Raw genomic sequence first — 17,658 nt, 5'->3', positions numbered from 1 at the left:
CTATATCTTTCCAGATATCTTCATCTCTTACAGCTAAAACAAAATTTTAAAAGTAACTGGCAACATCATCCTGGAGAACCCCTGACTGAGGTGAGACATGGCACATTTTCCTGATCAAAAAGATCCCAAATACCCAATCAGTTTATTTTATCTTATATAAAAAGGATTCAGCACCTTTGAAATTAAATGGGGAAAAAAATTCTTTTGGCCTGGTTGGATTATAACAGTTAGAAAACAAAAATTCCCTACACTAAGGCATGAGTCACTATTCAAATAAAAAAATCTGAAACTTATTTCTGCAGTATCAGTGCAAATGAGAACCTTTAACACTGTCTGCTTTATTTTGGAGCTATCACCACCAACCAGAATCCAATTTTTCAGTGTCAACTGTGGAACAATCAGAAATTTAAAAGGCACGATTCCTTAACCATAAATAAAATAATCTTAAATACATGCTTCGAAGAACATCTTGTGCCTGGAATTATCAATGAGGAAACTGACAACAAATCTGGATGGTTCAATATATTCACCCTCTCAAATATTGTACATGATATATTTGAAATCAAAAATTGATATTAAACATTTTCCCTAACTATTCTTGTAGTATCATCTATATTATAGTATAGAAGTGTGATTCAAATCTGAAATACCTAAAAACATTTTGGAAGTCTCTGAGATCAGTGAAATTCAATAAATGCTAAATATGTTTGAAGTTTAACGGTGACCTGAAATGTTTTAAACTATGCACTAAAGTAAGTAAGTTTATAGACTGAGAAACTACAGGACTTTTAAACAAAGGGTAGCTACAAGGGTATGAAAATAGATTATTTTTTTCTTTACTCCCTTTGGCTCCAAAATTGCAAAGGGATTCATGTATCCAGGCTGGCACGAAGTCCCAATATGCTTTAGAAAAATGCATTGCACCAATTTGAGCCAAACATTCCATAGCTACTGCCACGCTAAAGATCTGGAATGAGTTATTAACCACACCAGGATTCAGAACACTCTGAAACTTTACCATCAAGAGTTTTAATCCTTCATTACAAGCAAGACACACTCAGACATGGAAGGCAATAAGAATAAAACACCACTTACTGCAATTTTTCCCCACTAATGACTTGCTTTTATGTCGACCGTTACAAAGAATCTCAAATTCTATCAAATCTGAGAGTTAAACACTAAGTACATACTGAAATAATGCCTATTGGGCAAGAAAAGACAATCACCTTTTCATCTGAGGATCTCCAAGGGATTTAACAATATTAACTATACTTTGCCAAATCTCTGAACATAATAAAATCACCACATATGGGGCAGTGAAAGCTATATAATAAGTTGTATTTAATGTCCAGATATAACCACCTCACTTACATTATGCTCACAATCTCAGCTAGGATTTATACAAATCCAAATTTAAGACTTCTCAAAATAGCTGCTTTCTTTCCCCCAAAATCTGCTGAAAAAGCACCGCTTTCCTCCTCCCCAACTGTACAACTCCAACCCTCCCCGGCTTTAAACTAGCAGGTCCACCAGACAAGTCAGTGATCTGGGACTCAACATTCAATACCTTGCCCTTCAGAGCTAAAAAGTTTTACATAACTGCACTCAAAATAAAACAATGTAACAAAATTCTACATTTGTAAGTTGCACTTTCACGATAAAGAGTCTGCATTCCAGTACCTGTATGACAGGAGTGGTCAAACTACAGCCTGTGGGCCGAATCTGGCCCATGAGCCATTGTAATCCGGCCCTCGAGCTCCTGCGTGGGAGCGGGCTCTGAGGCTTACCCCATTCTGGTGCTCCAGCTGGGGAGCAGTTGGGGGCCGCTCCACGCAGCTCCCGGAAGCAGCGGCATTCCCCCCACCCCCGGCTCCTATGCATAGGGGCAGCCAGGGGGCTCCTCTCTGCCCCCTGCCCCAAGTTCTGCCCCTGCAGCTCCCATTGGCCAGGAACGTGTCTGCGGACGGGATAGCATGCAGAGCCACCCAGCCACGCCTCTGCATAGGAGTCAGAGAAGGGACATGCCACTGCCTATGGGAGCCACTTGAGGTAACCACCACCCAGAGCCTGCACCTCTGAGCCTCCCCCCACGCCACAACCCCCTGCCCCAGCCCTGATCCCCCACTCGCCCTCCAAACCCCTCAATCCCATCCCAGAGCATCCTCCTGCACTCCAAACCCCTCATCCCCAGCCCCACCTCAGAGCCTGCACCCCTAGCTGGCTCCTGCACCCATTCACACAGCTCAACCCTCTGCCCCAGCCCTGATCCCTCTCCCGCACTCTGAACCCCTCAGTCCCAGCCCAGAGGACTCTCCTACACCCCAAACTCATCCCTAGCCCCACCCCAGAACATGCACCCCCAGCTGGATCCCCATCCTGCACCCTGAAGTCCTCATTTTTTGGACTGCAAGAGCCTGCACCCCCAACCAGAGCCCTCAACCCCCATGCACCCAACCCCAGTTTTGTGAGCAGTCATGACCCAGCATACAATTTCTACTCCCAGATGTGGCCCTCGGGCCAAAAAGTTTGCCCACCCCTGTTGTATGAGGTGAACTGCAAATATTTCTTTTGTTGATCTTTCTTACTGTGCAGATATTGTAATAAAAATAATATAAAGTGAGTACTGTACACGTTGTATTCTGTGTTGTAACTGAAATCAATATATTTGAAAATGTATAAATCATCCAAAGTTATTTATAAGAAATTTAAATTGGTATTCTATTATTAACACTGCGATAAAAATTGTGATTAATCACGATTAATTAGTTTAATCGAGTTAATTTGTTTTGAGTTACTTGCAATTAATTGAATAGAAGGAAACTGTGAATAACTGATATTTCAAAGCAAATACATTGCTGAAGTCTCCACAATCTAATTTATGTCTGGAGATAAGTTTGTATTCTAGAGAACCCTAAGATGAGCCATGTGTATACTAACAGGTTTCAGAGTAACAGCCGTGTTAGTCTGTATTCGCAAAAAGAAAAGGAGTACTTGTAGCACCTTAGAGACTAACCAATTTATTTGAGCATAAGCTTTCATGACCTACAGCTCACTTCATCGGATGCATCTGTATACTAAAATTTAAGATACAGGTTCTGTTGGGTCTAGAATTTCCCATCTTCTCTATACACTAAGAATGCTGTATTGATTTAAAGGCAATTCTATAATGAACACCACCACAGGATGACCATTTACACTGTAGCCTACCACCATCCTATACAGGTTGCACTTAAACAGTCACTAAAGCAGTTTAGGCACAATTTTAACTATTTATAAAAACAGCTAGTGAGTGTCTACTGTGTAGGAAAAACAATGGCATTATACATTTTTAAAAGGATATTAATTTAACTAATTAATTAATTAGTCCTGCATTAATGGACTTGTTAAAAAGTCCATTAATGCAGAGAGACGGTGAACTCTGCAGAAAGCATACAAATTGAATTCTGACAGAATTATGTCACCCTAACTAAAGACAGTGATGATGTGCTTGTCAAATAAGTATTAAATACTCAATTAGCAGTTTGTTTCTCCTAGAAAGCCACGGATGGGAAGAAAGAAGCCAATTGTTTACAAAATGTCCAAAAAGCTAGTAAAGTTAAGAAAATTTTACTTTTACACTTTAAAAAGGGAAATACAAGTACTGGGAGTTAAGCGAAAAATCCAGAAGTTGTAAAGGAAAGGTACCTGATAGCATGTTTAAGGCTTCTACCTCGCTATTAAAACAGGAAAGATACAGTGAAAGAAGGAACAAGGCAGAAGTGGAATAGAAAAGTAAAAGATTACGTGGAAGAAAGAAATGCAGTTCAAGACTTAATTATCTTGACTAAGTATACCACACGATATTTACACCTCAGATTTACAGCAATTGCTATATTTCTACAATATTAGATACTCTCAGCAGTAAAAAAACAAACAGAAAAAAACATCCAAAACACTAAAATGTGCAAGCCATGTTTTCTAGATTGCACAAGACTTTTGAATTCTGCAGTTAAAATGACTAAGATAATTTGAAGATCCTTTAAGATCCTGAATATTATAATACCTGTAATCATGTCTAATTGCAAATATAGGACATTGTTCTGACTGCTTTAGTGAAACAAATATATAGCACATTCCACCAAATAGCACATATGACCCTTTGGGCTCCTACTGTATACTGAACATCTTCTCATATGACTCTTTAATACAGCCCTGGCATTAAAAGGCTTGCCACTGGGGGTACACAAAGAAATAGAAAGATGGAGATTAAACAAAAAAATTGCCCTTGTTCAGTTCTTTAGAGATCAATATGATACTTTGTTATATGTTGAACTGATATCGTAAGACAAAGGCCTTATGAGTGGCAAGTGTTAACATATTTCCTCGGGTACCTCCAACAAAGCAAAAAGGTAGGAACTACATATCTAAATATTCTAAACTCCTTTATAAAATAAGGAAGTGAATATTCTTCAGTAAGAAATCCCACTGATTAACTGGTAAACTGACATAGGAAGGTACAACAGCCTGATCAAAATAAGTACTCTCAAATTAAAACCCTCCCTTTTCCCATAAAAAGGTGTTTATTCTGTACCTGTGAAGTTGACATGCGAGAAGTATCTTGGCGGCCTGTTAAATCAGATGAAGAGATATTGACAGGGGCACCACGATGCAGTCTCATACTCACTTTCCGTTCTCGCTCCATTCCAGACACTGGCCGAGGAGAGGCGTTAGCTGTGAGAAAGACAGGCGTTAGCTGTGTATTAGCCTGATCACCTAACTTTCTTGAAATACAGTGTTAAACAGGATTTAAAGAGGTGTTAGTTGTTAAGACCTTTTAAAAAAAACAACTGTTTCACCAGGGAATGGACAAACACCTAAGTCCCTTTTGCAGTGACAGTAAGCAGAAACAGCAGTTAAGTTAACCTACGTAATAACCAGGTGTTGGATTTGATTACAGTGGAGAGGGAAAAAGAAAAGTCTACAATCATTTAAACTGGATAGAAGACCAGGTCAAGATTTAAGAACAGAAGAGCTGCCATACTGGTTCAGAACATGGCTCACCCTGCCCAGCACCCTGTCTCGACAGTGGCCCATACCAGAGCTCCAGGGAAATTATGAAATGATCCATCCCTATCTACCTCTCCCGGCTTCTGATATTCAGAGGTTTGGGGTCACCCTGAGCATGGTGTTGCATCCCTGACCATCCTGGGTAATAGTTATTGATGGATCTGTCCTGCCTGAACTTAGCCAGGTTTTTGTTTTTTTTTTAAACACTCATTCTCATAGAATGTTGTGATTCCCAAAAGTATGACTTCCACAGGTTAGTTGTGCACCATGTGAAGAAGTACTTCCTCTTGTTTGTGTTAAACCTGCTACCTATTATTTTCATAGGGTGACCTCTGGTTTATGTGGGAAAGGGTATACAACACTTCTCTATTCACTTTTTTCACACTATTTATGATCTTATAGACCTCTATCAGATCCCCCCCCATAGTCCTCTCTTTTCTAAGATGAACAGCCCTAATCCTTTTAGTTCCTCATATGGAAGCTTTCCATATCATTGATCACCTTTGTTGCTTTTCTTTGAATCTTTTCCAGTTCCTCAACATCCTCTTTGGAGATGGGGTGACCAGAACCGGACACAGTATTCAAGGTGTAGGCACACCATATATTTACGTAGGAGCATTATGATTCTTATGATGATATTTCTATCTTATTTTCTATACCTTTCCTAATAGTTCCTAACAGACTGTTAAGCCTTTTTGACAGCTACTGCATACTGAGTGGACGTTTTCAGAGAATGGTCCACAGTGACACCAAGATCCCTTTCTTGGGTGGCAAGAGCTAATTCAGAATCCATCATATATATATAGTTGGGATTATTTTTTCCAATGTTCATTACTTTGCACTTAACATTCAATTTCATCTGCCATTTTGTTGCCCAGTCACCCAGCTTTGTGAGATTCCTGTGTAACTCCTTGCAGTCTGCTTTAGACTTGACTATCTTCAATAATTATATATTGTCCAGAAACATTGCCACTTTTGTTCACCGCCTTTTGCAGATCGTTCATTAATATGTTGAATAGTACAGGTCCCAGTACAGATTGCTGGGGGACCCCATTATTCACCTCTTTCCACTAGGAAAACTGATTATTTATTCCTACCCTTTAAACCTGTTTTATTTAGTAGAAGACAAACAGGATTGTCTTGATCTCCTCAGCTCAAGTATAAAACATCAAGCCCTAGAAATTCATTAGCTATGCTGTTAGCTGAGGGACCAGCGGTCAGTTGCACCAGATGCTGTTCTCCTGTGACAAGGAATCATAGAATAACAGAGTTGGAAGGGACCTCTGGAGGCCATCTAGTCCAACCCCCGGCCCAGAGCAGGACCAATCCCAACTAAATCATCCCAGCCAGGGCTTTGTCAAGCCTGACCTTAAAAACTTCTAAGGAAGGGGATTCCACCACCTCCCTAGGTAACGCATTCCAGTGTTTCACCACCCTCCTAGTGGTTCCTAATATCCAACCTAAATCTCCCCCACTGCAACTTGAGACCATTACTCCTTGTCCTGTCATCTGCTATCACTGAGAATAGTCTAGATCCATCCTCTTTGGATCCACCTTTCAGGTAGTTAAAAGCAGCTATCAAATCCCTCCTCATTCTTCTCTTCTGCAAACTAAACAATCCCAGTTCCCACAGCCTCTCCTCATAAGTCATGTGTTCCAGACCCCTAATCATTTTTGTTGCCCTTCGCTGGACTCTCTCCAATTTCTCCACATCCTTCTTGTAGTGTGGGACCCAAAACTGGACACAGTACTCCAGATGAGGCCTCACCAGTGTCGAATAGAGGGGAATGATCATGTCCCTCGATCTGCTGGCAATGCCCCTACGTATACACCCCAAAATGCCACTGGCCTTCCTGGCAACAAGGGCACACTGTTGACTCATATCCAGCTTCTCATCCACTGTCACCCCTAGGTCCTTCTATGCAGAACTGCTGCCTAGCAAATTCGGTCCCTAGTCTGTAGCGCTGCATTGGATTCTTCCGTCCTAAGTGCACTTGTCCTTGTTGAACCTCATCAGATTTCTTTTGGCCCAATCCTCCAATTTGTCTAGGTCCCTCTGTATCCTATCCCTACCCTCCAGCGTATCTACCACTCCTTCCAGTTTAGAGTCATCCGCAAACTTGCTGAGGGTGCAATCCACACCATCCTCCAGATCATTAATGAAGATATTGAACAAAACCGGCCCAGGACTGACCCTTGGGGCACTCCGCTAGATACCGGCTGCCAACTAGACATGGAGCCATTGATCACTACCCGTTGAGCCCGACAATCTAGCCAACTTTCTACCCACCTTGTAGTGCATCCATCCAGCCTATACTACTTTAACTTGCTGACAAGAATACTGTGGGAGACCGTGTCAAAAGCTTTGCTAAAGTCGAGGAATAACACGTCCACTGCTTTCCCTTCATCCACAGAACCAGTTATCTCATCATCTTGTCTTGGAGGAGCAGGGAGAAGAGGGAAGAGACTATCCATCTTTGGACAGATGCAGGAACTCAGATATAACCAAGTCTGCCGTGTCCAGATTGGTGAGACTATGATCATTCTGGGTCTCTTCTGCCAAATCTTCGTATTTCCAGGATGAATGGAAATGGAGGAAAGGCGTAAGAGGAGCTCTTTCTTGTCAGTGTAAAAAAGGTGTCTAAAACAGATGGGATCTCTGCTTGGTCTCAAGCAGATCTTCACATGAGCCACCGAAGATCTGAATGCTTACTTGTGATGGATGATGTAGCCCATAGTAGGATATAATGGCTAGCAAAATAATCCTAATCCAGCCAGCAGTATCAATTAATATGTTTCTTTTTCTGAAATTAATCCATTTTATTCTTATATTTTATTAGTATTAATTCCTTGGCATTTAGGATTTGTTGAGATATGTGTTTCCTAATAAGAAGTTTTGCTGAAATGCAAGAAGCCTACCGGCCTGTAAGATCTGCTATATAGCAAAAAGTATAATCAGTTAAGAATATGTCAGCATAAAGGCTGGCAACCTTTGGCACAGATGAGACTGGTCCCTGAACTTTTGGGAACCAGAGGGAGGAACTATCCCCATCACATCACAGGTTTATTCGGCTTCTACAGGTGGTTGGTAACCGCAGGGTACACCACAACTTGGAGGTCATCAAGAGAGCCTAGGTTGGCAGTTTTGGAATGAGATAAATCCTTATGAATATATTTAGAAAGTAAGTGTCATAATCCACTGATCTATAGTAGAAGGGTACCCATTAATTCTGTAGGGTACGGAAATAAGATTTGGGTATAGTAAGTTGGGCCTGAATTACATAGGTCAGGATCCTATCAAATACCTTGTAAGAGAGCTCTTAGGAGGTAGCTTCTGCTGGGTTCAGCTCTTCTAAATTCTAAGCTCTTCTAACTCCTGAAGCTTCGGTTTCTTGGAGTGCTTTTTCCAGTTCTCCTATACTCTATAGACTACCTTTTCATCTATCTATTCTATCTTCTATCACGCTATTAGCACAGCTTGTGCAGTACACTATAATAAACATTCCTAACCATTGGGGAAGCCAGCACCATTGCATAATCAGGCATGCCAGGAGTGAGGCTGGTCCTTCACCTCCTATTACCGTGTCCTCAAGGAAGGGTATGAGTATGTTAGGTTAAGGTACTTCTAATAGAAACGGTACCACCAGGAGTTTTGGAATTCTTTTACTGTTTTGCAGTTATAAGTTTCAATGCATTTCTTATTTTTATGTTAATTTTAATAAAGGTTTTATCCATTTGGTATTGTCCGCAGTATGTGTGTTCTTGCCAAGCACACCAAGAATCCTCTCCCGATATAGAACTCTCTGAGTTCTTGAACTCTGTAGTCTGAATTGGATAAGAACCTATAAATCTTCTGGTCGGATGCGATCAGTGGTGAGCCACAACAACTAACCCATCAAATTCAGGTCAGCAATGATGTGTCCCCTTCCATTTGATGTAAGCAACTTTTTTTTTTTTTTTAAAGTGTTAAGTGCAGACCAGATATTATTGTAATGAACCATCCACACCGACCAATTACTTATAGACAGAGGCAACACAATTATGTTTCTGATCTGTGGTGAAAAGATTTGTAAGCCAGCCTGATGGCCCTCAGCTCTAGCAAGTTTTTGGGGAACTGCTCCTCATTAGGCTTCCGAAGACCACAGACAGAGACCCTAAATGTGTTCCCCAACCTAGACTGGAGGCATTCATGACATTTGTTATCAGAATAGACTGAGAGAAATGCATTTTTAAGACATTCCCTTGTTGTAGCCACTACCGTAGGGAGGTCTGAGAGAGAAACGTTAATAAAATGGGACATGATAGAAGTATATAAAATAATGGTCTAGAGAATGTGGATTAGAAGCTTCTGTTTTTCCCATCTCATAGCATAAGAACAGGGGACATAATGATATAAGGAAATACTCTTTTTTTTTAATACATAATTTGACTGTGGAACTCACTGCCACAGGATGTTGACGAGGCTACTACTTTAGCACACTTCAGAAAGAGAGCAAACATTTATATGGATAAAAAGAATATCTAGTGTTATAATGGCTAATATTAAAGAGTATGAAAGGTTTCTAAAACTTATGCTTCAGAGTTTAACCCAATTTCTAATTAGGGAATAGGATAAAACTTTCATGGGGGGGGGGGGGAAGAGAGGGGCAGATTATCCCTCATCTGTCAACTGCGGGCTTTCTCGCCCCTTCCTATGAAGCATCTGGTACTGGCTACAGTCTGAAACAGAATGCTGGACTAGATGGATCACAGGTCTGATTCGGCAATTCCTAATTTTGGGTAAGACCAAAGGTGAATTAAAATATCAAAAATTTGAAAAAGTGAACTTTTCAACCTAAAACTAACAATGAGATTTGTTTGTGTAATATGAAGTAAAAAGGGAGAGGTCGGTTCCAGCAGGAAGATGGGGCTTGAGGGAGCTCTGTGCTTCCCTTCAACTACTGTTCCAATATGTTCAGTAACAGCATGTCTTGACACATGATTTCTGCAGTGAGGTTCTACGGAGGTAATGTTATGAAAAAGAAATTGATTTTATTATCTGAATAAGTGGAAGTCAGTACGGAACTACTGATCTGTTATGTAACAGCAAGATCAAAGGTATCATTTCAGTTTGCCACTGTGCTGGAAATCTATTTTCTCATGATAACTATGCTGAGGTGCAATAAAAGATCTAAGCCCAACTTCAGTATTTAACTCTTTAAAAAAGGAAGGAAAAAATAATAGATCAGTCCTATAGAACCTTATGTTATTCCTTACATAAGTAGAAAATCATTTTGGTATACAATGAAAATAAAATCACCATTAGGGAAAATCTCTATACATACTATTTTTTACATTTATTAGTCTGAAGTGGGGACTCAGCAAAACACTTACAAATGTAATGACTTTTATTCTTAGGACATTCCATTTATAAAGTTAGCTTGGAAAAGATGATCTTTTTGCAGTGAGTAAAGTGTTTAATTGTTACCAAACCAAAGCAGGTATTTAAGGCAAGAATCCAAATTAGACTAGCACGTAGCAAGGCAATTATTATACACAGCAGAAAGGAAAATCTCTTCCAGTAATTTATGGAAAGAACAGCATTTACAGAGAGTACGTTTACAAAATATCTCCCTAATCCTGGTTACTTACTCAAATTGATTTTGAAGGACTACAAAATGGTATATTTCAGTAACCAGGAAGTAGCTGAAGAATAGCATAGTCTGTAAGAGGAGTCTGCCCCAGAAATTTGATGACTTACCAGTATGCGAAGTTGGAGTAAGGGGAGGAGGCGGAGCTACGTCTTGCGTTCCCCTCAGCCTCCCAGAGGCAGTGGAGGGTAAACCACGTACTGCAGGATTTCGTGTATGTCTCAATCTTTCCTCTCGTTCTCTCCTTTCACGTTCAGCATCTTCAGCAGCTCTGCTTGCACCCTGTAAGTCATGAGACTAGTTAACAATTAGGGTGAGTATTGAGCTTAGTACTCTATTTCATATAAATACTAATGACTAAAATAACATTTAACACATGGAGCGTGAAACAGAACCGTTTGTTACTATTGCTGTAAGTTCCCATCAAAACTACAGTATTTAATTTAATTTGTATTTCATTATAGCATCCAGATATTATAGTTATGAGAAGGACTGTGGTGTCAGAAATCCTATCTAACACATGTCCATTGTCATGGCATCTGGGTACCTCACAATAGTTACAAGTAACAGTAATTGCCTTCTTCCAAAAATTCGGAAGTTGACCTCACAAACCCCAGAACCTGCTTTGATGGGAAAATACCAATTAAAGATCTGATTATACTTGATCTTACTTTCTACCCTAAAGCTGATCACACTCACAGAGCACAAGAGGAGTGAATTCATAGGTGAAGGACTTGACTGAGAACACCCTTTTCCTAGGTCTGAAAAATACACCAGAAACAACCCTGCTGATGTAAAGGCTTGTCTTCACTACAGAGATTGACACTGATGCAATCGATGCAGAAGGGGTTGATTTAGCAACTCTAGTGAAGACCCGCTAAATCAACGGCAGAGCACTCTCTGGTGGACTCCGGTACTCCAGCTCTCTAAGAAGAGTAAGGGAAGTCAACTGAACAGTGTCTCCCATTGACGCAGCGCAGTGAAGACACTGGGGTAAGTCAACCTAAGCTACGTGGACCCCAACTATGTTATTCACTTAGCTGGAGTAGCATAACTTGGGTCGACTTACCCCAGTAGTGAAGAGAAGCCCTTAGCCATTGTGACAGGACATAGTGGTAAAACAATCTTTAGGGTTCCATGTCACTCAAGATTTACATCAATCAGCACCTGAAGCTGCACTCAGAAGTATGAAACACTGGTATAATATAATCTTAGCATATCACCATCTCAAGAGCTGAACCATTTCATTCTCCACAAGCTGAGTCTGCTTGAAACTCTTAGGGAGGGAGGCTATAGGCAGAGGACATTGCAGTAATCTAGTTTTGAAGTGAAAAGCAAGAATCAGCATTAGGACAGCATCTGGTTCAAGCTACCAACCTTCAAAAAATCCAGGAGTAGGGCATTGATCAAACAATATTCTGAACTGGCAAACTAAGTTATGTAACTTGCACAAATTTCTGTAGATCCCATTCAATCCATATAAAATGCAACTGCTAAGATCTCCTTACCAGTTGATCTGATCACATCCCTGGCCCCCTCTGAATATGCAGAATGATTCCCTTCACTTATGTACTGCATCAACTTTTGCTGGCATTACCGCAAACTTCTATTTAGCACTTTTTTGTTCTTGTCTCTTCTGTCAAAGATGTCTAGGGGTTTGAATAATGCCAACTTTGACCCCAATCATCCACATCTCTCAGCTGCCACCAAGCTTTCTCTTATGTTGTCCTCTGTGTATGCAACTCCATTCCTGAACTGATCTATAAAGCCATGTTCCTTTCTTTCATTTAAATCCCTCTTGAAGATACACCTCTTTCCGGAGGCATAACAAAAGCAGCTGACAAAATCACTGACTTACTTATTTAACTTATACTTTAAACTGCTCATCCATGCTGAAGGACTGAATGCTGAGGTGGACAGACATAAGAACACTGCAACTGAACCTGTGAATTGGTCTGGAGGAAATACATGCGGGGCTGAATGGTGGAGAATTAGAATTTCACTTAAAAACCAATCATAACAAGAAGCATTCAGTCACCCCCTGATCATTTTGCTTATACATTTTATCCCTTTCCTCCTCCCTTGGTGTTTTTTTTTTCTCCCAGATTATAAGCCTTTCCAAACAAGGTGTGTGTCATCTTCTATGTTTAGGAGGGACACAGCATGGGAACTAATGCAATATAAAGTTTTAAAAATTATTTGTTTTTGTAGATGTTTTATAAGTTTGTGTAGTTTGCATTTTCTGATAACGAGATGTAGCAAATTTTTCTTTGAATGATCTGAGATTCATAGTAATGAAAGTAGGATGGGCAGCAGCAAGATCAGAAATTTTGTTTCAACGAATAGCTTGAAGAAAACTGGGATGGAGATCACCAGAATTAGAGCTACAATAGCAGAATTATATTGTCCCAAACATTCCCTACATCTCTCCAGAATGCAGCATTGATCAGGTGTCCCAAGAGCAACAGGCTCTGCAAACTTTGAAAACCCTTTCTGTACAAAAGCATAATAAAAACTCCAATAAATATTATTCTGAGCACAGGGGTTCAATCAAAAGATTTCCTACTTTGGGGAAGGCCACTTGTGCGAAAGTTCTCCCTTATTATCAATTATTGTCCTGTTCCTCCTACCCTAGGTATTAGACATCCATTATTCTGGTACAGTGATTTCTAGTAATTACTGGTTATGTCTACCCTGCAATGTAAGCCTGGTCTCAGATTCAGGCTTGAGCCCAGACCACTGTTTCATCTATAATCAAACCTCTCAGAATGGTGGGAACAATGTAGTAGTACCCTTTGTGGTTTATATACTCTTGTGCTCCTTGAGGAGGGCAAACTATGGGCACATGAGACCCATCAATGGCCCCACTGCAATCTGGAAAACCCCATTCTCTCAAAATCAGCAGTTACTTCAGGAATATCTTTTATGCTTGCCACCTTGGGATAAAGCATGTGCCTGATTGCCTGAGAAACCTCTCCCACCACTTTACCCACATTTGACTTTCCAACACCAAACTGGTTTGCAACGGAGGTGTAGCAGCCTGGGGTAGCCAATTTCCAGACGGCTATAGCAACCTGCTTCTGGACCAGTAAGGGTGGCTTCATGCATGTCTTTACACTAGTGGGTTGGGGAAACTGTTCACTAAACTCCAGAAACAGCTTTCTTCATGCAAAAGTTCTGGAAACACTGCTGGTCATCCCAGGTCTGCATGATGATGTGATTCCATCAGTCTGTTCTTGTGGCCCTGCGCCAAAAGCACTAGTCTACATAGGGGGCATCAGCAGCTATATGGAATGTCATGAACAGCCTTAGCCAGTGAGAGGTCTGCTATGCCTGGGTACTCCCTCTCCTCCTCCTCGTGGTCCATCATAATCTCTTTCAGTTGCTTTTGGTGGGCCAAAAAACACTGCCACAATGTCCACCAGCGGTTCACGGAAGCTCTGCCCGTTTCCTGACACAGGAGGGAAAACAAAAGCAAAATAAGTTCCTGAAAAGGCACCTCCTCCACGATGCTGAGACCACACAGACCAAAAAGACTGATAAGCAAGACGTGTTGGTGGGATGTTCCAACTTGCAGGGTGGATGGTCAAGTTTTCCCGCAGTGCACTACAGTCAAAGGGCTAGAGCAGCTACATTTCAGGAAGGCACCAGGGAGTCTGGGATGTGGCTGGTTTGACTCAGGTCTGTGCGCTGCAGTATGGATCCTGGAGCCCCAGGTTCAAGCTCACGTTAGAAAAATCTTAATATAGGGTTAACAATCAATCAGTGTAGACTAACTCTGGACTTGCACTGCAGTGTAGACATACTATGATTCCAGAGAGTGACAGAAATTAGATTTTCGATGTAAAGAATTAAATGTAACACATTTTCACCTACAAGTTAAGGAATAAATTTACTAGAGAGTTTCAATAGTGATCTCATTTGAAAACTAACATCTTGCCACTTATTAATTCATAATGGGAAGTTCCAATTCCCCTTAAGATTTTATCCTTAGTGTAAGGAATGTACTAGTTGATTTGAACATCTCAGTATTTCTTCAAGCCAATGTTCTCTCTCTCTTTACCAGAGAAATGAAAAGGCACTGTAGAAAATCATCTTCAAGCTTTCAGACTGCACTCAAACACCAAAAGAAAGCTGGGCCCTCAGAAATGTTGTCTGAACACAGGGAGTCTAGGGTAGCACAGTCAAAATATACACTGTTAGTAAAGAAATCAAACTTAAAATATATAGCAGCTATCCTAAATAGAAGAATTCAATTCTTCCAATGGCCTCTTTGACTAAGTCAGCAATGTTCTCTACTTACAAATTTGAGCATGTTCCAGTCAAATACATAGTCATAGGAGAAGCCTTGTCGGTGGAACAGGTTTCTGAATAACTGTCTTAGATAAGAATAGTCTGGTTTGTCATCAAAACGCAAAGAGCGGCAGAAATTCAGGTATGTAGCAAACTCAGCTGTAACAAGAGAAATCTAGTTTACTAGCTTCATATTTAATTTTAAATAATTGTTCCAAAATTAATGTACTGTTTTCTGGGATAGTACAGTTTTATCATCCTTTTCTACATGTAACATTATCTTCCCAACAATTCCTTGAGACACATCGAGCAAACAAAAAGATGCAGCACCATTTTAGTTGCTAAGCTATTAATTTTTCCTGGGGCAACTGTAATATTTACACTGCCAAGTCTACAGAAATTTTAAAGCCTAAATACATTAAGATTTGGTTCAAGGATATAAATGTCACAGAATCCCCTGAACGAAAGGAAAAATCAAAACCATAATGCTAAGACTTGGAGGAGACAGTACTGTGTCTCAATGGCATGGAGATAGGGTGGAGCAAGGAAATGGTAGAAAACAAACTACTGAACGGACTCCACCTAAAAAGATGTGGGCATCAAAGGAAGGATGTGTGTGATATTCCATATTTCATCATCAATCACACAGTAGGTAGAGACTCTACTTGCCAGCAGCAGAGAACATGATCTGAAGGAAGAGTCCCCACCAATATAGCTGAAGGTGGGAGAGGAAAGAACACATTAGACTCCTACAGTAGCAATGAGCACAGTGGATAGGAAAGACTGTCTTATTTTGTGTGTGCCATTCACTGCTTCTGAATTTATATTGTACTTCTCAGTATAGGGCCAGTCTCTATTTATGTAAAATTCCATGGAAGAGTATTCAATTTTGCTATTGGACACATCTATGTACTAAAATGCAAAATGTGGCATAGCCTGCATCTACATAAAGGCAATAAACATGGGGAATGTTTAAAACATTGAATAAGCCACACTGAAATCATATCAAGTATCAGCGGGTAGCCATGTTAGTCTGTATCCACAAAAACAACAAGGAGTCCGGTGGAATCATGTAGTGTTTTGGATTTTTTAATACTTTAAACGTTTGGGTTTATATATATATATATATATATATATATATATATATATATATAAGGCTGTCAATCACAGTTAACTCGCGATTAACTCAAAATAATTTATCACGATTAATCGCACTTATAAACTATAGAATACCAATTGAAATTTATTAAACATTTGGATATTTTTCCTACATTTTCAATATTGATTTCAGTTACACCACAGAATACAAAGTGCACAGTGCTCACTTTATATTATTTTTTATTACAAATATATGTACTGAAAAATGATAAAAGAAATAGTTTTCAGAGTAGTATTTTTCAATTCACCTCATACAAATAATGAAGTGCAATCTCTTTATCGTGAAAATGTAACTTACAAATGCAGATTTTTTTTGGTTACATAACTGCACTCAAACAAAACGGTGTAAACTTTAGAGCCTACAAGTCCATCCAGTCCTACTTTTTATTCTGCCAATCATTAAGACAAACAGGTTTGTTTACATTGACAGGAGATATTGCTGCCTGCTTCTTATTTACAATGTCACTTGAAAGTGAGAACAAGTGTTCATTTGCATGGCACTTCTGCAGCCGATGCTGCAAGGTATTTACATGTCAGATATGCTAAACATTCATATGCCCCTTCATGCTTGGGCCACCATTCCAAAGGACATGCTTCCATGCTGATGGTGCTCGTTAAAAAAATAATGCATCAATTAAATTTGTGACTGTACTCCTTCATGGGAGAATTGTATGTCTCCTGCTCTGTTTTACCTGCATTCATTTCATGTTATAGCAGTCTCGATGATGACCCAACACATGTTCGTTTTAAGAACACTTTCACAACAGATTTGACAAAACACAAAAGGCACTGATGTGAGATTTCTAAAAGTAGCTACAGCACTTCTCCACGTGGGCACCAATGATACTGCCAAGAATGACCTTGAGTGGATCACTGTGGACTACGTGGCTCTGGGAAGAAGGATAAAGGAGTTTGAGGCGCAAGTGGTGTTCTCGTCCATCCTCCCCGTGGAAGGAAAAGGCCTGGGTAGGGACCGTCGAATAGTGGAAGTCAATGAATGGCTACGCAGGTGGTGTTGGAGAGAAGGCTTTGGATTCTTTGACCATGGGATGGTGTTCCATGAAGGAGGAGTGCTGGGCAGAGACGGGCTCCACCTTACGAAGAGAGGGAAGAGCATCTTTGCGAGCAGGCTGGCTAACCTAGTGAGGAGGGCTTTAAACTAGGTTCACCGGGGAAAGGAGACCAAAGCCCTGAGGTAAGTGGGAAAGCGGGATACCGGGAGGAAGCACAGGCAGGAATGTCTGTGAGGGGAGGGCTCCTGCCTCATACTGAGAATGAGGGGCGATCAGCAGGTTATCTCAAGTGCTTATATACGAATGCACAAAGCCTTGGAAACAAGCAGGGAGAACTGGAGGTCCTGGTGATGTCAAGGAATTATGACGTGATTGGAATAACAGAGACTTGGTGGGATAACTCACATGACTGGAGTACTGTCATGGACGGTTATAAACTGTTCAGGAAGGACAGGCAGGGCAGAAAAGGTGGGGGAGTAGCACTGTATGTAAGGGAGCAGTATGACTGCTCAGAGCTC

At 40.5% G+C, this 17,658-nt stretch overlaps 1 protein-coding gene across 3 annotated transcripts in view; it reads right to left on the bottom strand.

Moving 5' to 3' along the window:
• Positions 1-17,658, bottom strand: part of CSNK1D (casein kinase 1 delta) — a 69,199-nt gene that overhangs the window by 15,097 nt on the left and 36,444 nt on the right. For all 3 annotated transcript variants that reach the window (XM_084648170.1, XM_084648169.1, XM_084648171.1), the window contains exons 6-8: positions 14,980-15,128; positions 10,787-10,958; positions 4,571-4,710 (exon numbers count right to left, since the gene is read on the bottom strand). In XM_084648170.1, the coding sequence (XP_084504296.1) occupies positions 4,571-4,710; positions 10,787-10,958; positions 14,980-15,128 (461 nt within the window). The remainder of the gene's footprint in view (positions 1-4,570; positions 4,711-10,786; positions 10,959-14,979; positions 15,129-17,658) is intronic.

This window comes from Lepidochelys olivacea, assembly GCF_965140295.1.
Source record: "Lepidochelys olivacea isolate rLepOli2 genome assembly, chromosome: 14".
NCBI lineage: Eukaryota > Metazoa > Chordata > Testudines > Cheloniidae > Lepidochelys > Lepidochelys olivacea.
Note: the sequence above shows the minus strand (reverse complement) of the source record. Positions and strands in the feature narration are given on the sequence as shown.